The sequence below is a fragment of the Petaurus breviceps genome, unplaced genomic scaffold (genome assembly GCF_028583685.1).
Source record: "Petaurus breviceps papuanus isolate PSGF00001 unplaced genomic scaffold, PetGlider_PUasm1.0 118, whole genome shotgun sequence".
NCBI lineage: Eukaryota > Metazoa > Chordata > Mammalia > Diprotodontia > Petauridae > Petaurus > Petaurus breviceps.
The window spans coordinates 14,251,087-14,275,397 of record NW_027185616.1 but is presented as its reverse complement, the minus strand read 5'-3'; the positions used below and the strand labels follow the sequence as shown (position 1 = coordinate 14,275,397).

Genomic DNA, 24,311 nt, shown 5'->3' with positions numbered 1-24,311 from the left:
CAACCCCTCCACCACCACTCCCAACCTAAACAATTTTTCTTTTGATTCTCAGGTTGCATAGATTCTAGTCAAGACCTAAAATAATTCATAAGGTGCTTTCTTTCCTTCCCTTAGGAACAAAAGCTACCTCCATTGTGTAGTAGCCTGTGGACAGCGATGTGCTGGAACCAACTGGCACAGAACAAATCGTTAAAATTTTTGGTGTGACCATTTATACCTCAGAAATTGGCAAACACTATAAACCAGGGTCTGATGGGTTGTTCTGTTAATTATCAAGACTTAAGAAAGTCATGGGGAAAATGTCAATAACGCAGATTAAACTAAAGTCTGTTATGCATATTTTCCCTGAAAAGGTAGTTAAACATTTACCAGCACACTCCTGTCTAAAGGTAAACATTCTCTCAATGAAAATGTCATTTTTTGATCTGAACCTGAAAACTAATACTAATATATTATTATCATTCATGTCCTTTTGCATGGGTCTTATAATATAACAATGGAATCAGTGACCAGTAAACTCAGTGTAAGTGAAATTATTCAAGTTATTTTCAGAATGGCACATGACAAATAATAGCAAATACAAAATACTAACTGAAGGATGTGTACAGGTATACAAAAAGTCACTAAAGATCCAGTTGGGCATTGTGTGGTGTGGTTCCAATAATAAGAACATAACAAATACTAGCGTATGACCTAGCTTTTAAAGTAAAAAGTTTATTTGGGTCATAAAAACAAATGTTCCAAAAAGAAAGTTCTTTTCCTATCCCTTTTTCCCTTTTCCTGGTAATTTGTTTAACCTTTACCATTAAAGCAAATCTGAAAGGAGAAAGCTCAGAAGTACAGCACTAGAGTCAAAAACTACTTTTTCTGACTTTCAAATTATTTAGTATAACACACACTGATCCAGTTTTCTGAAACAATCATAAACTGTCATTTTGATGTTAGCTCTTTTTCAAAGACACCAGCTATTGTCTAAATGTGTAACGATTTCTAAATGTAAAATCTTCCTAGACTCACTGCTCTCTATATATGCTCAGATGTCTAAAATGTTAACGTACTTAAGAGAAAACCGCAACCTCAATCACCAAAAATGATACAAATTAAATGCTGACTAACCAAATTGGTGCAATATGCTTTTTTTTTTCTTTTAAATGGGGATAATCAGCAAACATTTATGAATCGCTTGCTAACTGCTGGAAACACAAACAAGAAAGAGTCCCCACCCTCCAGCTTAAATAGGCATCTACTGTGAGCAGAATACCATACAGTTGCTATGGTACGCCCCTGCCTTCAGAGTGCACAATCACACGAGTGGAATGAGACACACAATTATGCTGTGAGTTCATGAGTTCCCAGCACCTAAGACAGTGCTTCCCCTGCCTAGTATGCAATAAGCATTTAAAAAGTATTTAATAAATGCCTATTGATTGGGGAAAGGATTATTATTTACCTGGGGGGAGAGAATGACAGAACAAAGAAAGATATTTTAGCTACAAGAGGGTGGCAGCAGGGAAGGGCATTCCAATTGGAGAACAATATTGAGTAAATGTGAAGGTTTGATTGGACTAATGAGTCCATGAAGGGGAGTAGTATGAGGTAAGGCCATAAAAGCAGATTCCAGACTAGGGCATTTCAATTGGAACAGATTTATGCTAAAGAAATATTAACCTTGCAACATATTCGGTTGGATGATAGGAAGGAGGGTGAAAGAAGTAGGAAGCCAATCTAAAAAGCTATTGGTATAGTTTTCAAGTGAGACCACCATGGCAGAGTAGCAGAAAGAGCAAGCTCTCACTTTGTCTTCCCCTCCCACCCCCCACCCCCCCAACTCCACTGAACAAATCTAGAAAATGTATCAGACCAAATCCTGATGAGGAAATTAAAAAAAAAAATTTCAGTGTCATTTTTCCAACCCAGGTCAACCTATGGAACCAAGAGAGGTCTGTGGACACTAAGGACAGGGTCTGCTCAGGAGTGCATCAAGCACTCCAACACAGGAAAAAATTACACACCAATATGGGGGTGGGGGGAGGGGGAGGAGAGTATACGGGTCCAAGAAACCTAGAAACCCATGCAGGGAACGGGGAGATGCTAACTGGCAACTTTGTCATCTAACACCCAGGCCTCCACCACAGATCCAGCACAAACTAAGAAAAGGACCTATGCCCACAGGTGGCATTCTGGGGTACAGATGGTGGCAGGTCCTGAGCTATACAGCTAGCAAGAAGTAATAAATAGCAAAAGCAAGCTGTAGTGGTAGGGCTCAAGTTCCAAGAGAAGAACAGAATCTCAGTTCCAGCTTCTAACATAGTCTAAAGCCTGCAGAGGGATAAGCAGAGCAGAAATCAGACCAAAGGGAAGTTTGCAGTCCCATGTTTCTAAAGCAGACAGATATAGATATACACATAAACATATATATTATGTAATATACGTGCATAAATTTATATACACACATATATAAACTTATAAGTGTTTATGTATGTAATGTACACATATTATACACACAGAGACATACATACATAGCACCCACCAAATGCATGCACACATACATTTTAGACATGGTCAATGTAGAAATTTGTTTTGCTTGACTATACATGTTTACAACAGGTGTTTTTTCTCTCATTCTCAATGCGGGGAGGGGGAAGAGAAAGGAGAAAGGGTAGATTTTTGCTAATTGAAAAAAATTTTAATTTAAAAATAATCTAAATTTTAAAAGCTACTGTAGGGGCAGCTAAGTGGTACAGTGAATAGAGCACTGACCCGGATTCGGGAGGACCTGAGTTCAAATCTGGCCTCAGACACTTAATACAAAACTAGCCATGTGACCTTGGGCAAGTCACTTAACACTAATTGCCCTGTCTTCCCCCCTCCAAGAAAGAAAAAAAAGGCTACTGTAATAGTCCCTGTATTGTGGAATGAGGGCTGTATTAGGGTGATGAGAAAAGAAGACAGATAGGATTTGAGATACTTCTGAGGTAGAATTGATAGGATGTAGTAATTAAAATACAAGTGCAGGAAGAGGGAAGAATCTAGAGAAGGTAGGGAAAAGTCAAACCTAAAACCCAGGGTCCTTACCCACCTATGAAAAACCCTGCCAATTAGGTAAGCACACAGCATGGAGCTATCTAACCGATGTTTCAATTAGAAACTGTACACATAAGTGTTCTGAATTAAAGAGAAGCTAACTAGAAAATGGAAAAAACCTAGCTGTTTTCTCTTTGAGTACATAGCTGCCATGAAGTGGGGCCAGGAAAATTGATGCTTATAAACTTAGTTTTAGGATAAAGGTGTTCTGTTTCCTCACAGGCCATGCAGATTCATATTACATAAGTAAGCTACATTTATGAAGCCACTTTAAAGATTATTATGATTTGTATACTTAAGATCAAAAGTTGGGAACTTTAACCTCTGAACTACACTGAATCAAGCTAAAAATAATGTGAAAAAGTAATTTTCTAGAAAAGACTAAAAGAATTTCATCCCAAATTAATATATCCTTTTCACAAACTAAAAATTTTGTCACTCATCACAAAACCAACTCTAATTTTTTTTTCATGATTTTTCTTGTATCACTCTCATTTCTCTTCCCAATTTTTCCTCTACTTCTCTTACTCGATTTTCAAAATCCTGTTTGAGCTCTTCCATGGCCTGTGAACAATTCACATTTTTCTTGGAGGCTTCAGATACAGGAGCTTTGACTTTGTTTTCTTCTGGTTGTATGTTTTGATCTTTTTTGTCACCAACGTAAGATTCTAGTCTGACTTTTTTATGCTGTTTGCTCATCTTCCCAGCCAAATACTTGACTTTCTAACTCTGCTTCCGGTGCTGGTGGGGGTGGGAATGAGTGTACCGTCCCAGGCTTCAGGGGCTTTGTATCAGCCACTGGATCTCCCCAATCTGTGGGTCCAGAGCTCTGGAAGAAGCCGCTGCTGCTGCTGCTGCCGCCACCACCACCCATCACCACCTCCACCACCAGATGGCACTCCTCTTCCACCCAGGTCCCACTGAGTGGCCCCACTGACCTTCCATGCTGTCCTCAGCATTTGTGAGTTGAGAAATCTAGAAACCACTACAGCTGCCAGCAATTCAGTCCTGAGGCTGACCCGTCTGTACCAGCTCAGCCCACGCTGGACTGTGCTCCCTTCCCAGTCCAATGACAGACCCTTCCTGTTGACCTTCCAGGTTGTTTTGGGCTGCAGATGTGTTTCACTCTGTCATTTCACTCTGCAGCTCTAGAATTTGTTTAGTGTCATTTTTTACAGGTATTTGGAGGGGTTTACGGGAGAGCTCAAGGGAGTCCCTGCTTTTACTCTGCCATCTTGGCTCTGGCCTTAGAACCTTTTTTTTCTTGGACACACTACTCACTCTTTTCATTTATGCTTTCCCCTAATCTTCTCAGGCATTTGAACAGGGTAGACTCAGGATCCTTTTCCTACAGCTACTTCTATCCATTATTTTCTAATGTCACCTGCCTGAACAAATGAAAAAGATGAATAATAATCAGGTTAACAAATTGATCAGGCAGTGAACCTATTAGAGTTCCCTGCAGTACTGCCTATAAGGTAAGAACTCTAACTCTATCTTCCCCCCAAGAAAGAACAGAGCAAGAAGCTTCATAATAAAAGGTGACTTTAGGGTTAATTCCAATTCTTAAACTAACTCCAACTACACTCATTTTCCTCCGCTAAGTGCTGTGTACTTCCTTTCCCACTTCCTTCACCTTTGATTCTGCCCTAAGATTTCTGGATAGAATGGCAAGCTATTAAATGTACTAAAAGAAGTTCCCATTTAAAAGAAAAGCTGTTGTTTGTTAGATATCTTCCTTCCTGACGATTTTTTAAATCTTAATATTTTGTTCAAGTTTATGATAAAATTGGTAACCAAGAAATCTTAAGATTATTAAAAATTACAAGAGGCCAAAAGTAAATATCAGTTCTTTCTTCTTTTACAAAAATAAATATTGGTAAGAAAATCAGAGTAAGACTGCCTCCTATAGGTCAAGAACGATGCAAAATTCTCTTTTTTCACACTTCAATTCTAAGAAAACCATATTTCCATATCTGGTTTATTAACAAGGTAAAAAAACATTAAAAGTGACAATAGCTATACAATAAAAAAGGTTTTGCTTACAATCTTCAAAAATCTGTTCTACTTTTCTTCTTGTTTATAAAACTTATTTTGCAGCAGTACATACATTAGCAGCTTTTCCCCCTATCACTATGTTTTCTCTTTATTCGTGATTCTGGTCTGCTCCTGAATTTAGCATCTATACACTCATCATATCTTGTATCCCTAAAAGAGAAAATCCTGACTAAGAAAGTATTCCCAAAGGTACACATGATATCAAAACATAAAAATACATTTACATTTTCTTTTTCAAAGGACAAAACTCAAGTGATTAGAATAAAAACAAGTTATTGGCCTTTTCAACTAGCAGACGTGCCATGTTCATTTAACAGACAAACATGTCAGAAGCAGAAAAGTTATTTAAAAAGACATTTAAGTTATTTAGTTCTATTTATAATACAAAAGCACCACAGATGGATTCTAGGAACACTCTACTTTTTTAAATGTTTAAAGAAGAATCATAAAAATAAGGAAAGTATAAACAAGAAATGGACGTGAGTTTCCCTGGTTCCACACAAGCAAAAGTATACTTGAGAGAGGACACTCAACTTTAAGTTCCAAGGTATTAACATGAAGACTGGAAAGACAGAATAAAGTAATGAATGGATCACTTAGGTCTGCTTTTAGATTTTATCTTATCCCCTTTCTGCTGTGAAGACATGTTCTTTCCATTTTGACACTGAGTAAATCTGGACACTGTAGAAACTCCGTCCACAAATTTGGTCTTGAATAGAACATTTGCATTATTGAACATGCCATCCTTCAGGGACACAACAACAAACTGAAAAGAAAAGAGACATTTGAAACATTTTTGAATATGTGTCTAAGAAGATCAGATTTATTACAGTCTAATACTGACTTTTTGCAGACAGAAAGAGAGAGAAAAGGAGGGAGGGAACAAGGAAGGAAGGAAAACTCCACAGATTTATTACTCAAGATTTAGTAGATTTCAGTGTCTCACCTGGGAATGTGTGAAGTGAGTACGAAGCATTTGTCCAATATTCTGGGTGTGAGAAAGGTCAAGGGCCGCATCAACCTCGTCCAGGATATAAATTGGAGCAGGTTTGAAGAGAAGCATGGATAATATTAAAGATAAAGCAACCAAAGACCTATTTTTAAAAGGAGGAGAGAAATAGTGGAATCACATTTCTTTTAAATTACTCAAATACAAAAAAAGTGCCTTTCTCCAAGTACTCACATAAACACAAGAGTTGGCTGGAGGTGAGTCATTATATAAAATGATAAAGGTAGAAAGTGGTAGTAACAAGATCTCTTGTAATATCAGATTTCAAAGTTTAACGATTATAAAATTCTTGTTTTCTGCTTGTCTTTTGTTTACACAAATTGTTCATTTTCAAAGAAAGTTATATGAACTAAAATTTCATTTTTCCCATCAATAGCTATCAGTGAGCCTTGATTTCTATGCAAAGGAATAAAGTCCTGGAATTTTTACTTGTCCCTTAAAATTCTTATTTTTTAAGGTTTTTAAGCCTTGAGAAAAATTTCATTCATTCCATAAATTAGGGCTGGCAATCAAGATGCTAAGGTCTAACAGTATCTGGGGAAAGAACAGGGTGGTTAGGGGCAGCTAGGTGGCGCAGTGAACAGGGCACCAGCCCTGGAGTCAGGAGAAGTAGAGTTCAAATTTGGCCTCAGACACTTGACACGTACTAGCTGTGTGACCTTGGGCAAGTTACTTAACCCCAATTGCCTTACCTCCCCCCTCTAAAAAAAACCAAAAAACCAAAAAGAACAGGGTGGTTAGAAAAGAAAACTGAATGAGTGATGACCCTAAGTCTCTCAGCTAGCAACAGTTCCTGATGATGACAGGAAAAATTGGAGCCATCTTTCAAACATGTATTACTTCCTGCAAATTGCTTGTGCTCTGGGCTGTAAAACCCCATTTCTGAGATTTTGTTTTGGTCCAACAATATATCCTTTTTCTGAGAGTTTAAAGTTAGAATAGGTGCCACTAATTGTCTCTGGCTCCCTGCCTCTTCCCTTTAGATCGTGAACTTCTGCCCAGCTATTACTGTGTCTCACATGGCTGAGATATCACTGTCTGGAAACATATGCCAATACAAAATAAGCAGTAATTCAATCACTGCTCTTATTTTTTATTAAATACATTAAATATTTTAAACTAAGAACCTTAATTTATATTCCAAACTTAAGAAAGCTATATAGGAATTTTAAATATAACTTACAAAAATTTAAAATAATATCTAACACATCCATAGGGAGAATATTCAAAGACAAGTAAAATGACATTCGGATGTAAAGCTATGATGTGATAAAAAAAAATTTTAAAGAAGAAAATAAGGAAAACATTACTATAAAACACTGGCTGGGTATATTTTGATATGTCAATATATAAAGCACACAGAAAAGAATTTGGAAGTAAATATAGTTAATATACTACTTATTTTTTTAATTATTTTTTTCTTTCAATTCTTTTCTTCTTTTTTTTTAAATCAAAATGTAAATAGTTCAGATTTTATAGTTTTAATTGAGGCTTCATTCCATATTGCTTTTCTGTATTTGAATGTTAAATTGAAGATGAAAAAAAAATTACAAAAGAAGAAAAAAGACTCTTACCTCTGTCCTCCACTAAGTTCAGTTAGATTTTCTTTCCAGGTATTTCCCAAAGCAACCTTAAACTCCAGGCCATCCAAAACAGTTTGTCCCTCTGGTGGTGCAAGCATAGCATTAGCACCCGGCAGGAGAGTGGAGAAAATGGAACCAAAGTCCTTGTTCACCTTGATATAAGAACAGTAAACTGTTTACCAAAAGGTTACTAAAAATCCTACAGAATGAGATTCAGCAGCTGTACTCTACCTAGTAGAATTTAAATCCTTCCTAGTAGCTTCAGATGTTATGGAGAAAATTAATCCATATTTGCTTGGGGAAAGATGTCCTTGTTCACTAATGGTCTTCATTTCACTTCACAAAAGACAGATATTAGGTAAACATAGACGCAGGTAGTCACATAGAAGATTATCTACATGGCATTTTCCTTGACAAGCTCACATGTTTCCAGGAGTTCAATTATCATCTCTATATCAATGATTTTATTATCTAATCCCCAATGTCTCCCCTTATTTCTAGTCCCATATCTCCAGCTGCTATCAGGACATCTCCACATAGATGTCCCATCATCACCTCAAATTTAACATGTCCAAAAATGAAACCATCACCATTTTTCCCATTTTCCTCTCAACTTCCATTTCTAAAACTGGTACCACCACCAACCTTCCAGTAACTCAGGCTTGAAACAGCAGTCATTCTTAACACTTTCTCCTTCCCCCAACATTCAGTTGCCAAGCTCAGAACATGCCTCCAAAACGTCTCACATACATGTTCCTCCTTTGCTCTGACACTGCATGATCACGTGACACCCACTGCTACTCCTATAGCTACCCAACTCCCACCACCAGTTATTCTCCCTATCTTACAATCACTGACTACCCTCAAATCCCTATTCTCTCATTCCCCCACTCCTCAACTTTGTCCCTTCTGTGCCCACTCCAATTCTGTTCACTGTGCCTTCTAGAATTCCCTCTGATAACTAACAAACTTCCCTTCACTTTGGACCTCTGCCCTCTTACACTCTTTCCATCTGTTTGCATTCAGAGACATGACGTTTCACATGAGCATTCTTGATCCTTCTCACAGTGGTTCAGGCGGAGGAGTCAGAATATTCCTCGCTCTCCAATGCCATTTCCATACTTTCTTTACTATTATTGTTCTACAACCTCTCCTCCTGTAAATTTGACTCAAAATTGATTTATTTAAATTGATTTATCACCCAGTACAGATCATGGAAAATACTATCTCTCAGTCCTCCAGGACGTTCTCCCCCTTTCTCGAGTTTAGTACCTTGTACCCTCGTCCTTCCCTCCTTCCCAAATCCTGCCGTTATACTAAAGCACTTCAATATTCATGCTGATGCTCCTTCAAATGACATAACCTCAATTGCTTAGTTTTTCTTGACCTTCTTATTAAAACCTCTAACCTATTCCTCCACTCTAGCTCAGTCAAACACAGGGATGGTCACACTCTGAACCTCAACATGCTGTGTTCCTTTCCATTCCACGATCAAAATTTCTTGACATCCTTCAGTGTAAAAATAACTTATCATTCCATCTCTCCCTTGTTTCTCCTAAACCTATCTACCCTTCAGTACTCTCTCAATCCATTACTTCTGATTTGAATTCACTTTCTTCTACACTGATCTCAACCTTAAGCTTAACCATTTAAATTCCACACTTTCTTTTCTTGAAACCCTTAACCCCTTGATTCTTCTGTCACTTACAGCCTCAGAGAGTCCTCTGGGGTACTCAGAGGTTAAAATCTGTGCCCAGCATCACAAAGCTAGTATATGTCAGAGAAGTTACTTGAACCCAAGACTTCCTGATTCCAAAGACAGTTCTTTATCCACTATGCCACAGTGCCTCTCAAGAAGATGACAGGATTAAAAAAGTCAAGGGATCTTTAAAAACACCTGGTCCAAACTCTTCATTTAACAGTGACAAAATGAGGGCCATGGAAGGTGAAATGATTTTCCTAAGATCACACTGCCATTTAATAGCTGGACCTTCTTATTTCTAGGGCAACATTCTTTCTACAGTACCACCTTACTCACCAAACAACGCTGCCTTCCCATTCACAATTGTTCTGGGCTACTATCTATGAAATCATAGCAGATCTCCTTGAAGCTTTCCTCCATCTCCAAATTTGCCCCTTCCAATATATCTCCCTTCACTTTCCCTTCCCTCCCCAGAATCCCATTCCCTCCACACAGTCACAGAATTCAGTTCAGTTGACTTGCACAAACATTACAAAAGAAGTCTAAAACACCTCTTAGTCCTAAAGAGTTGGGCAACTTCTTATCACTTCTATGCGATTTTGGTTACACGTTTCTAGCTGTGAGGAAGATGTGTGTAGTGCCAATACAATATTTACAGCACCCACAATCATGATAAAGAACATGACTATAAATATCACATGACATTTGACTGCAAAATATAACAGACTCTCCAGGTAGAGGACAGAAACACTTATTTAGAAACCAGAAAACTGAATCCCAAAACCAATAAGCTGATTCCATCATAGTACCAAAGATATTCAGAAGCCATAATAACACTGAGAGCCACAGCATCCTTCGGCCTTCTCACAAACCAATGCAAGATCAATATTTACTCACAAACCTCTCTCCTTGCCTGAGCACCTCTCTCTCCCAGAGTCTCTCTGGCCCTGGCTCCCAGCTTCCTGTGGGCTCTGCTTCCCTTCAGCAAACTCCTCCCACCACAGGCTCCGTGAGATTACATTCAGCCTATTAGGGGCAGAGTATATTTTCAAAGCAGGGGAGGTCTTCAGACTCCCCCCTAGGTCTATTAGGGGCAGGGAAGATCTTCACATTCCCATTCCCATTCCAACATGGGAGGAGCATGTGGATAATAGAGCTAATAGAAGAAGCAAAAAATAGAGAGCTAGCCAACCAAAAGTGGGGTAACAATTACATAACCTGGATAGAATTCAAGAACAGACTACAGGAGACAAGAGTAGAGGGCTACATCACCACCTGTCTGAATCCAAAGAGACAGACACGTATCAGACAATCTGAGACTGCCATCGTGTAGTCTCGAATTATTCCTGTCACTGAGCCCTTTAACACCCCATCAGCAGGGGCGGCTGGGTGGCACAGTGAATAGAGCACAGGCCCTGGAGTCAGGAGGACCTGAGTTCAAATCCAGCCTCTGACACTTAATACTTACTAGCTGTGTGACCTTGGGCAAGTCACTTAACCCCAATTACCCTGCCTTCCCCTCCAAAAATAACAAAAACAAAACCAAAAACAAGCATCCCATCAGCATGGGCACATGACAATATTCTATACCCTTTTCACATCTACATAACATAAGCAGAATCTTTTAAAATACCTTTTGCCACGCAATTTTTAGGGCCTGGTTTTTCTTCTGGTCGAGGTCTTCAATGGTTGCAAGAATTTTGGATTTGTCATTTTCTACAATTCTTTTCTTCTTCATCAAGTCATTATACTAATAGGGGTAAAAGCAATTGGCAAATTCCAGTCAGTATGTTTTAGTAGCACCATGATATATTAAGCACTGGCATCTTACTATATTTACACATGCCTCAAAAAATCATTAAGGCTTCCCCTCACTCTCCTGCAAGTGCTTGAAGTTTTAATTATTTACTGGAAGCTATTTCCTTTCCCAAACATGCTAACTTTCCCAAAGTCTTATTGCAAAAACCAAAACAAGGCTAGCAATGAAATGTGACATCCTATCAAGAAAAGACTAACATTGTCCTTATTATTTGATAGTCATATAACACACAAGCTACACAAGCACAACAACAAAGGCTAACCCCAGAAAGCTAAGTAATTGCAAGACTTTGTAAGAGTCCAAGAAGATTTTTCAAGATTGCTGAGGCCAACTTTATAATCAACATGGAAAAGCATCACTCATGTTAGACATCTGAATAGGACGTCTGTGCACATGCACTCCCTCTATACATACATACATACAACATGTCTTGTTTCCTTTTTATATACACACACACACACACACACACACACACATAAGTGTTTTGTTTTCCCTTTTAGCTTAATTTAAATGTTTTTTCCCCTGCTTCTACTCTCAGATTCAGACATTCTTTTTTGTATCATGGTATTTTTCCTCCACTTCTTTTCCAGTTTTCTCTTCTGAATAATACTCCCTCTTCAACTGCATCAAGTTTCAGTGATACCTAATTTTTTAATGTTAAAAATTTCATGTTCACTTCATTAGCTATACTTCCCATAGCTGGAATAGCTGTGGGTTCTGAAAAATTGCTAGACATGTTTCAAACTCACTGGAATTCAGGATAAAATTTAAAACAAAAAAATAAAATGAAATACTTATTATGTTAATCTTATTTCACTAGGAAAAAGATGGAAAATATATGAGTTGCTATAATTTGACAATCTACAAATTTCTTTTACATTAAGTGAAACAAAGGTAAACAACCATAAGCATAGCATAAACAGGAGAAGTTATCTAGCCCGAGGCAAAAATCAACAGCCTACACAATTAAGTGCCATCATCTGGATTAAACCATGCAGGCCTAAAATGTAAATAAGAGAGAAGAGGAAATTGTCCAGAAAATGGCAGAGTAAAATAAAAAGAAAGCATGGAAGGGAAAAAAAAGATATAGAGAAAAAAAGAATGAGTTACAGGTGTCAAGCGTTCCACTCACTCCAAGGCCACATGCCACTCCTTAGGTCACAGGCAGCTTTCCTTGTTCCAGTGACTAAATGTTAACATCAAACATATTTACCCGCTCTTCAGCCTCTGTCAGCATATTCATAGCTCTCATATTGACATTTCTTCCCAGTTTCTCCTTCTTCTCTTCTAATTTTTGTAGCCTCTGACCTGCTTCCTTTGGATTATTCGTTTTAAAATCATAAGCGCTATCAGGCTGGCCAAAGAGGTGTTTCTCTGACTTTATCCATTCATAATTTTTCATCATTTTGGATACCTGGAGATACACAAGAAGCAAAGAATTACTATAAAATGATCTATAAATAGCAACTGATACCTTAGATATTAAGGGACTCTTTATTATGGAGTAATTTAAGCAAATGAAATTATTGTGCCCTTTGAACCAAAGATTCTATCCCACGTAGAAAAAATTATTTGTATCAAGATTTTTTTATTATTATGAAAAACTGAGAGGGAGGGGAAAAGTAGAGGTCCATTGACTGGGAAATGGCTACAAACTGGGGTGCATGAATATCATGGAATATTACTGACATAAAAAACAATTAATATGATTAAGTATGAAAAGACATATAAAGTAAGGCAAGGTGAAGTCAACAGAACCAGGAAAAGAATATATACAATGATTATATCAAAGGGCAACAACAAAACAACTGATAACCTGGCCCCCAGAGAGATGATGAAGTGGCACCTCCTCCCTTCTTCGCAGAAGTGGGGAATAATAAGTATAGAACACTACACAAGACAAACTTTTTTTCATATATTGGTTAGTTTTGCTGAACTGACTTTTTGCTATTTTTTATTATAAAGGTTGGCTGTTAGGGGAGGGCCAAACTGGTGAATGTGGATAATTTTAAAAATTAAAGATATCAATAAAATATATTTTATAATATAAAGTTATCTAATAAACAAGATTGTGGAAGATAGTGATCTAGATTTATTCTGGAAAGCAATTTCACATATCACAGCAAGTTATGCATTAGTAAGACTTCTTTTAGCAGACTGAGAGTCCTGGCAGATTGCTTTTTGGAATAAGTCAGAGCCTATGGAAATGCTACACAATGATTAATTTTTTTAAAATATCATCTACAGGGGTGGCTAGGTGGCGCAGTGAATAGAGCCCTGGAATGAGGAGGACCCGACACAACACAAAAACTAGCCACATGACCTTGGGCAAGTCACTTAACCTCCACTGCCCTATCTTCCCCGCTCCAAAAAAGTAAAAAAAATATATCATCAACAGCATAATCAACTATGATTTTCCTTGGTGGGGTAGACAAATTTACAGGAGATGAAAAGAAAATGGCCTGAAAAGTTTCAGAAGACTACTGTTTACCTTTGGCAAATCACTTAAATGTTGTACATTTTCATTTCTTCATCTGTTTTTTTAACAGGTACTTGGAAAAATTTCTAAGGTCTCCTTTCAGGTTGAATATATGCCAAAGGAACACATCCAGGAAGAGAAGACAGGTGTATGTGGACCTGTGCCTTTTTTTTCTCTACTCTTATTTAGAGATAAGGACCAAACCTGAATTTTCACTGATATAAGGAACTCCCAAATGAGAAAACTTCCTCCATCAAGGCAAGGAGGTATCTTCTCTTTTACTTAAAAGTCTTAGTGATATGACACAAAGAGTTTAAGTGACCTGTCCAGGATCACACAGACAGGATGTGTCAGAGGTAACACCTGAACCCAGGTCTTCCTGGTTCCAAGGCCAGTTCTCTACCTCGTACACCAAACTGATTCCTTAATTTAATTATCTTCTTATGTAGATATATGTGGTTACACACAAATCTTTAACAAAATCAAAAAATATTTAAATACTTAATACATACAAGGTATAAGATATTCATTTTAAGATATACTACTGATCAGCACAAGACTACTGACCAATATTTCCCAATTAAGTGTTTCTGTTAACTTAAAAATTAAAATTATCAATTTTAAACCAATTGGTTATACTTATAACAAAAACATGTTTATCAGTACCCTAACTGGAAAAAATAATTTAACAATATATTTTATATAAATTACTCAAGCAGTTGAGGAAAGATTTATAGCTCAGTTAACCAATATTACCCTGAGTAAAACGTGCAACTGAACTAAACTTCAATGCAGACTAAGGAGAAGAGCTTTAGGCACAGTAAAGCATGCAACTATCAAAAGGTAAACAGAAATATAAACATACCTTTGAGGCCGCATCTTCAGCCTCCTGCTTAAGTTTGCTGATGTTGTGATCTAACTCTTTAATTTTAAGTTGAGAATTATTATTTTGCTCTTTGTGTTTCACCACTTCTGCATACTTAGCTTTAATTACATTATCTTGGGTTGAAATCACTTCTTTTTGCTTGGTCAGCTCTGCTTGGGCTTTCTTCACTGATTCCTGTTAGACAACATCTGCTAAAACAAACTGTTGACTTTTTTAACCCAGCTTTAAAAAAAAAACAATGAAGATGTCCAGGAAACAAAACTATCACTGCAAGAATTCCTTCCAGAAGTGAACATATATTCCTAGCATCTTACTATTTTTTTTTACACAATTAAACTCATATTCAGATCTTATCTAGAAGAAATTTCTTCCTTAGATCCAGACACTTTTCATTTGTTCATAATTTAAACAGGGAAAAAACCTCCTCAAAGCAAATGATAATGAGACCAAACTGACATACCATCTTTAATCTTTGATATTAGCCCACTGAATAAACCTGTTTGAAGGTATTTCTTTTTCTTCTGCATAAAACTTCTCCAAAGTAGGTCTTAAATTTTTTCACAGGGTTTTAGGGTAACATATGAACTCTGTCTCAAATAATTTAAAAAAAGAACATATTCATTTTTTAATTATCTGTGGATGGTGGAGAATATTAAGCAAATGGTACAAATACTTAAACTTATTTAACTTTTAAGAACAAAAACTCATTCCTTCACTGTTTACCTGGATTTACTTATTTGTCTAGTAAAGTTAGCCAAGAAATAATAGATTAGTATTTAGGACCAATATGTTAAAAATCTTTCCTGATCAATAACCTATAATTTCTCTAAAATTCTCATCAAAGAGTGACAGGGAAGAAATTTAAATTAGCCATAAGACAGTAATTGATAATCACATCTAAGCTAATTTTAGCCATTCCCATGTCACTGCCTACGTCACAATAAACAACTATTACACTATTATTAGCTTTTACGACTTCTCCAATGTAATCATTAATATACTTTATACTCTCCAGTCAACCCAAATTAATTCCCATTCCCCAAACTGGATCTGATCTTCCACACTCTGTAGTCTTTGCTAACACCTATCCCTATGTATTGGGTACTTTCCCCACCCCTTCTTCAAATGCTCCTTCTTCTCTAACGCTATCTCATTCACCTGAACTCTGAGCATTTGTGCTTCTAATATGTTACAGGTTATATTTATCTGTATGTGTATTTTATCACGCTTCCCTGCTAGATTATAAAATCCTTAAGGGTGGGTACCTTGTATTAGTCACTGTTTTATCTCTCCCCACAACTGGCCAAATGCACTGCAGAGTGAAAGCTGACTGCTGAATGAATCAAACGTACCTTATTCTTAGCCACCTCGGACTCCATGACACCAATTTGTTCTTCATATGATTTGATGGCTTCATTTACAGCCTCAAATTGTTGTTTGTAGCTACCCTGCTCTCTCTTGAGTTCTTCTAGTTCTAGATTGATAGCTTCAACTTCCTATTAAAAAAACAGATATGTGGATTTACAGAGATATTGAGTGGTACCTTAAGCACAACATAAAAATCAGTACGACCTTTACTAATTCACAGCAAAGTATTGTATTATGTACTAAACTGAATACTTCTTTGGAAGTGAGGGAGGACAGAAAATAAATTAGGTATACATGTTTTGGGATTTTTTTTTAATGATTTCCTTTATTCTTTCAATATTTCTTCCATAAAGGAAAGATACTCTCTCTTTCTACTTTACATATAAACCAAGACAGAGGCAGTGGGGCTAAATTCTTGACCAACCTGCAAGAAAAGTCAGTATTTAATAGTTAATAATTTAATAGTTAATTTAATAGTCAAATATTTTCAAGAACCAAATGTGTTCCAGTAGATAATATTTGTGTTTCAGTTTAATGTACAAAATCAAGCTATGTAAAGATATATTCAGAATATTAGTTATACAGACAGAAAAAGAAATAAGGCTATATTGTTGTCAAATCTTCTAAAACTCGGGTTGTATCAGGAAGAAATAGTATGAACAAGGAAGCAATAAAATATACTATACTGTCAATTACACAGATGGGAAAAAAGTAAAGACAGTGACTATAGAGACAGTATGCTACAGAGAGAAAAGCACTAGATTGAGGGTCAGAGAAACTGAATTTTAAAATGGGAAGTTCTAATTATCACCTATGTGGCTTCAAGCTAGTCCCCTAACCTCTCTGGGTCTGCTTGCACGTCCATAGAATAAGGTTAGACCAGATACCTCTAATGTCTCTTGCAGTTTTGTAACCACAACGTTTCAGCAATTTCTTAGAGAAGTTTAGCCAACACAAAGCAGTCCTAACAGGATCCAAAGAATCCCCAAACTACCTCCACTACCAAACTTGATCCCTTAGCCATATAGCGTATCACCAGAATGAAGTGCACACTCATTTACAAAATACCACCAAAGAAAATGGTGAGAGATCCCAAGGCAGCTCCCCACACAAAGACGAGAAAGTGAATGGAAAAATAAACCTGAAGAAAAAAAGACCCCAAACAATAGCAGGAGAAGATAAGGAAAACCACGCTGAAAAATCTGCACCGCCATCATCTCGCCTTCAGAAGACAGAAAGCGGAGGACACTGTCCAGTTCTCAGCCCACAGACAACGGCAACCATAGCTATGAACTGCCTGTCACACACACCAGGGATGTGTGTCTTACTTAGCCACTTTTCTTTATTACCAGGAAGGGATCTATAAAGGAAAGGGCACTTACCTCAGAAGTGATGATATAAGGAAGAAAAAAGCATCAAAAAACATTTGTTTAAAAATTACTCCAATCCTCAAGTGACCCTGAGATGACACTGCAGTGGGTATTCTCTCCAACGACATAGACTCATGTTTATACCTCTTGTCTGGGCCTTCCCCTACATCTGCCACAAGGAAACAAAAAGGTGCAGGTGGCCTTCCATAATGTCCCCAGACATTACAAAAGTGTCACTGAAACTGCTGGGCAATCAATTGGAAAATGGCTGAATAAGTTGTGGTATATGATTGTGATGGAAGGCTAGTGTGCTATAAGAAATGACAAGAAGGATGCTTTCAGAAAAACCTAGAAAGACTTCAATGAACTGATGCAAAGTGAACCAGGAGAACATTGTACATAGTAACAGCAACATGTACAATGATAAATTGTGAATGACTTAGTTATTCTCAGAAATAAAATGATCCAAGACAAGTCTGAAAGACTTAAAAACAAAAAATATTAACCGCCTCCAGAGAAAAGAACTGATGGAATCTGAATGTGGATCAAAGCACATTTTCTTTTTAAAACTTTTTTCATGATTTTTTTTTGGTCTGGGTTTCTTTCACAACAGGATTAATATAACAATATGTTTTGTATGACTCTACATTTACAAAAGAAAGGAAAGAAGGAAAAAAGAAAGAACTAAACTGTTAAGCAATCCAGCAGCTATCCCTTTCTCTGACAATATGACCATCTTCTTTTCTGATCCTGCCTTTCAGTGATAATATCCTTTAGCACAATTCTTCTAAGTTCCTTATTTTACATCCCATCCACATCCCATCCCAAGTGTTTATATCCCATCAGTCATTTGTCCAACTTTCCTGGCACTATCTTAATGATCCCCACCTGGAATAGCACCCTCTAGATCACACCTCCAAAAAGTATGCTCCCAGTTCCTATGAGAGCTAATCCACTCAATTTTGGAACTGCCAGAAGCAGAGAGAGCTACCTGGATTGGAGAAGAACACAGCAAATTTTACCCCCCCAAAAAAAGGTAACTGAAAAGACATTCACTATAAACTTATGTGATTCCTTCCTTACCACCATAAAACTGACAATGGTGGGGGCGGCTAGGTGGCGCAGTGCATAAGAGCACATGCCCCAGAGTTGGGAAGACCCGAGTTTGGTTCCGGCCTCAGACACTTAACACCCACACAAAACAAAACTCGCCATGTAACCTTGGGCAAGTTACTTAACTCCAATTGCCCTCCAAAAGGTAAAAAAAAACACCTGACAATGGTCTATGTATACAATGAGATTCTCCTTTATGAAAAAACAGAAAGGAACAGGCAGACAAACTTTCACAGAAAATATTCTAAATTTATCATGTGGTCTTCAAATTGTTGTTTTACATTAAAATGAGGTAACATTTTGGATTACTGCAACTTATTAAGAGTACAACCAGGATTTTCTATCAATGGCAAAGTTCTCCAAGTGTTCTTAAATAACACATCAAATACATCAAGCCCTGAAACGCTACAGGTACTCTTCTAACAAATCCCAAATCTTTCCAGGGAAATCGGCCTGTCATTCGTATAAAAAAATTAGATGAAAAACTCCACATGACCAAATTACATCTTGAAGTTGGATGAGCTCAGTTAATTTTGGAGGCACTGACAACTGATAACAAGCTCAATCTAGAACTGGAGACCAGGCTAGACTAAATGCGGAAAACTGCACAGTGCTTTCAACAACATGAAGGTGTTTCATGCATAAAACAAATATCTTAGGGGCGGCCAGGTGGCTCAGAGAGTAAGAGCATTGGCTCCAGTGTCGGGATGACCTGGATCCAATCTGGGCTCAGATACTCAGCACCACACCCAGAAATAACTGGCCGTGTAACCTTGACCAAGTTACTTAATCCTGATTGCTTTAAAAAAAAAATCTTTTCAGTAATATTTTCCAGTGATACTATATGACTATGAATGATGAAAAGAAAATCACATTCTCAGATTAAAATTGCATTATGATCCCAAGCATGATGGAAAGATGAGTATAAACATGCTATCGCATCTAACCAAAAACGAGAGAAAACAGAGAAACACTCCAGGTGCTATACTATAACCTCTAAATATTAAAAGAGCCAAAAGGCCCCTACACCAAATATGAATTGCATCAAACAAAGACATGAGCAAAAATTTTCGGGGTGGTGGAGTTATGATCTTCTCGGTTGGAAGGCATACCCAACACTAATGAGATTAGGGACCCAAAGTACAAGATACTTTGTCACAAGGTACAACACACTTCTAAGTAATATCTGCTCCTTACATCTCAACATACTTTTTACCCTCCTTAATAATCTCCATCTTTGGGGAGGCAGGTGGCACAGTAAGAGCGCCAGCCCCGGAGTCGGGAGACCCAGGATCGGTTCCTTCCTCAGATACTTAGCACCCACACAAAACTAACCTTGAGCAAGTTACTTAACCCCAACTGCTCTAAATAAATAAATAATCTCCATCTTTAAAATTTTCTTTTCTCCCCATTATCATTATTATATCTTTGGAGTCCAACTCATCACAGACATCTACCATGAAAGTATACCGAGCCACTGATGCTAAAGAAGCTCACCTTCCTCAAATTTCACAACATTTACTGCACACATCACTCTGTGACTAATCATATTCTGCCATGAGGCATCATGGCTCTTAGCTTATCAACCTTTCTCTTGAACTAGCAATGTTGCATCTTTTCTCATTGACGTGTAAGCTACAGAAGGCAGGTTCTATGGCAAGTATGTCTTCCGTTAACTCCCACAGCATCTAGCACAATGCCTTGAACATATATGTTAAACAAATATAATTTACTGCTTGATTCTCTGGCACAATCAAGTGAGTTCCACTCCATCATCTAAACCTTAGCCTGTTCCTGAATAAGTTGCTAACAAGGGTAGTTAGTTTCCTTTAAGACTTGCAACACACTTTCAGAAAGCAAAGTGTAATTATGAACCTACACTATCATAACTTTTAGAAAATAGGGCATTTCTATAGATTGGTGTGATGCTTACTTTTGAAGACATCTACTTTTAAATTTAACATGTTAATATGGAATAAAAAAAGGGAGCAGGGCCAAGATGGTGGCATAGAAGCAGGAAAACTGTGAGCTCCCCCCATAACTACCTCAAGTACCTATAAAATATGACTCTAAACAAACTTTAAAGCTACAGAACCCACAAAGCGACAGAGAGAAACAAATCTCCTGCTGAAGGCAGCCTGGCAGGCCAGCAGGAAGGGTCCATCACAGGGCGCTAGGAACAGAGCCCAGCCCCGCATGAGTCTGCAGGTTTTAGCCTCAGGGAAACCCCGTCTAGCAGAGACTAGAGCGGACTTCCAGACAGTGGATCACCAGCAGCAGTGGTGGTTTCCAGAATTATCAACCCATGAATGCCAAAGGCAAAGTAAAAGATCAGTGTGGACTTTCTGGGAACAGGGACTGAGAGTGCGGTCTGGCTTCTGCTCCAAGGGCGAGAAGGTGAGAGGCAGCAGAGGCGCTGCTGCCATGCAACCACTACCACATGGCAGCTTCAGAGCTCCTGGCCAGCAGATCATAGGCATAACAAACAACCAGTCTAAGGGGTAAATCCCTCTTGCTTTAACCTGCTTGGATCTGGATCACTGTCCGGGGTAGAGGTCCTGGGGTGTGTGACCAGGTGCCAGAGCCTGTGGAGGCTTCAGAGAGGGCACCCAACTAATAGCTCCAGCAGCTGTGAAAATCCCAGCGATTGGGACAAAGCTCCTCTGTCTGGAAGCAGAGTTCTATTGTGTCAAAAAGCTCAAAAGTCAAGGAATTGAGTGGCAACATGAGCAAGTGGAGAAGCAAGGCAAGCACAGCAGACCAACTTTGGATTCCCTTTTTGGGGACAAAAAAGATCAGGGCATGGAAAAGGAGGAATACAGCCAAGTCAGAACTCCTGCAACAGAAGCATCCAAGAGAAGAATAAGCTGTTTGCAAGCCATAAGAGGAGCTTAAGAAGGATTTTGAAAACCAAATAAGAGAAGTGGAGGAAAAATTGGGAAGAGAAATGAGAACGATGAAAGAAAATCATGAAAAGAGAGTCAACAGCCTGACTGAAGAAAATGACATCTTAAAAAACAGACTAACTCAAATGGCAAAAAAGGTTCAAAAAGCCAATGAGGAAAACAATGCCTTAAAAAACTAAATTTGCCAGATGGAAAGATAATCTCAAAAGCTCAATGAGGAGAATCATTGCTTCAAAATTAGATTGGAGCAAATGGAAGCTAATGACTTTATGAGAAATCAAGATACTGTTAAACAGATTCAAACAAATTAAAGAATATAAGGCAATGTGAAATATCTCATTGGGAAAACCACTGACCTGGAAAATAGATCCAGGAGGGATAATTTTAAAATTATTGGACTACCTGAAAGCCATCATCAAAAAAAGAACCTAGAAATCATCCTTCAAGAAATTCTCAAAGAAAGCTGCCCTGATGTTTTAGAACCAGAGGGCAAAATAGAGGTTGAAAGAATCCACCGATCACCTCCTGAAAAGATCCCAAAAAGAAAACTCCTAGGAATAATTATAGCCAGGTTCCAGAGTTCCCAGATCAAGGAGAAAATATTATAAGCAGCCAGGAAGAAACAATTTGAATACTGTGGAAACACAATCAGGATAACCCAGGATCTGGCAGCTTCTACACTTAGGGAAGAAAGGGCTTAGAATATGATATTCCGGAGGTCAAAGGAGCTGGGATTAAAACCAAGAATCACCTACCCAGCAAAACTGAGTATCATGTTTCAGGGGCAAATATGATCATTCAATGGAATAGAGGACTTTCAAGCATTTGCTGAAAAAACCAGAATTGAATAGATAATCTGACATTCAGATACAAGAAGCAAGAGAAGCATGAGAAGGTAATCAGGGAAAAGAAATCATAAGAAACCTATCAAAGTTGAACTACTTACATTCCTACGTGGAAAAACGGTAACTGTAACTTATGAAACTTTTCTCAGTATGAGAATAGTTGGAGGGAATAGAAATGTGTGTGTATGTGTATATATTTATGGATACATACACTTATATGACTTTATAGGAGGGTATATGGCCATATGAATACATATTTGAGTATGTGTATATATGTGTATAGGTATACATAAAGGGCACAGGATCAGCTGAATAGAAAGAGATGATACTTAAAAGGTGAAATTAAGAGATGAGAGAGGAATATAATGAGAGGAGATGGGGAGAGATAGAATAGGGTAAATTATCTCATATAGAAGAGGCAATGGAAAACTTACAATGGAAGGGAAGAACAGGAAGGGAAAAGGGAATGAATCAACCTTATTCTCATTGAATTTGGCTGAGGAAGGGAATGACATACACACTAAACAGGGTATCTCACCCCACAGGAGAGTAGGGAAGGGGATGAGAGAGGGGATGATGGAAGGCAGAGCAGGCTAGGGGGAAGTTGGAAACACCCACTTTTGAAAAGGGACAGGATCAAAGCAGAGAACAGAACAAGTGGGGGCTAGGATAGGATGGAGGGAAATACAGTCAGTCTTTCACAATATATCCACTATGGAAATGTTTTGCATAGCTACACATGTACAACTTATATTGAATTGCTTATCTTCCCAGTAAGGGTGAGTGACGAGGGAGGTAGAGAAAGAATCTGGAATTCAAAGGTTTAAAAACAAATGTTTAAAATATATATATACATTATTATTATTTTACATGTAACTGGGAAATAAGATATACAGGCACTGGGGCACAGAGATCCACCATGCCCTATTATTGGAAAGTCGGAGGGGGAATGGGGGAAGATATGGAAGAGAGCAGATTGGGGGAGGGGATATTCAATGGGATCGAAGTTTTGGGGTGGTGGGTAGGGGGAAAATGGGGAGAAAATTTGTAATTCAAAACCTTGTGGAAATGAATGATATAAACTAAAAAATTAAAAAATTTTTAAAAATAGACTAACTCAAAAGCAAAAGAGGCTCAAAAAGCCAATGAGGAGAAGAATGCCTTAAAAAGTCGAATTTGCCAGATGGAAAAAGAATTTCAAAAGCTCACTGAAGAGAATCATTCCTTCAGAATTAGATTGGAGCAAATGGAAACTAATGACTTTATGAGAAATCAAGATACTGTTAAACAGATTCAAACAAATGAAAAAATAGAAGGCAATGTGAAATATCTCACTGGAAAAACCACTGACTTGGAAAATAAGTCCAGGAGAGATAATTTTAAAATTACTGGACTACCTGAAAGCCATGATCAAAAAAAGAACCTAGAAATCATCCTTCAAGAAATTCTCGTGGAAAATTGTCCTGATATTTTAGAACCAGAGGGCAAAATAGAAATTGAAAGAATTCACCGATCACCTCTTGAAAAAGATTCCAAAAAGAAAACTCCTAGGAATATTATAACCAGGTTCCAAAGTTCCCAGATCAAGGAGAAAATGTTACAAGCAGCAAGAAGAAAAAATTTGAATATTGTGGAAACACAATCAAAATAACACAAGATCTAGTAGTTTCTACATTAAGGGATTGAAGGTATTGGAATATGATATTCCAGAGATCAAAGGAGCTAGGATTAAAACCAAGAATCACCTATCCAGCAAAACTGAGTGTAATGTTTCAGGGGAAAATATGGTCATTCAATGAAATAGAGGACTTTCAAGCATTGGGGTTTTTTTACCTTTTTTTTTTTTGAGGGGAGCAGGCAGGGCAATTGGGGTTAAGTAACTTGCCCAAGGTCACATGGCTAGTAAATGTTAAGTGTCTGAGGCCAGATTTGAACTCAGGTCCTCTTGACTCCTGGGCCAGTGTTCTATTTACTGCACCACCTAGCCGCCCCACTTTCAAGCATTCTTGATGAAAAAACCAGAGTTTAATAGGAAATTTGACATTCAAATACAAGAAGCAAGAGAAGCATGAGAAGGTAAACAGGGAAA

The 24,311-nt window shown here is 37.8% G+C and overlaps 1 protein-coding gene across 8 annotated transcripts in view; it reads right to left on the bottom strand.

Moving 5' to 3' along the window:
- Positions 1-694: 694 nt before the first annotated feature.
- The window catches only part of SMC2 (structural maintenance of chromosomes 2), a 62,703-nt gene continuing 39,086 nt past the window's right edge, over positions 695-24,311 (bottom strand). For all 8 annotated transcript variants that reach the window (XM_069086568.1, XM_069086562.1, XM_069086577.1 and 5 more), the window contains 7 exons: positions 15,973-16,116; positions 14,600-14,794; positions 12,469-12,669; positions 11,070-11,186; positions 7,726-7,886; positions 6,089-6,236; positions 695-5,908 (listed from right to left, as the gene is read on the bottom strand). In XM_069086568.1, coding sequence (XP_068942669.1) covers positions 5,735-5,908; positions 6,089-6,236; positions 7,726-7,886; positions 11,070-11,186; positions 12,469-12,669; positions 14,600-14,794; positions 15,973-16,116 — 1,140 coding nt within the window. In that variant the 3' untranslated portion in view covers positions 695-5,734. The remainder of the gene's footprint in view (positions 5,909-6,088; positions 6,237-7,725; positions 7,887-11,069; positions 11,187-12,468; positions 12,670-14,599; positions 14,795-15,972; positions 16,117-24,311) is intronic.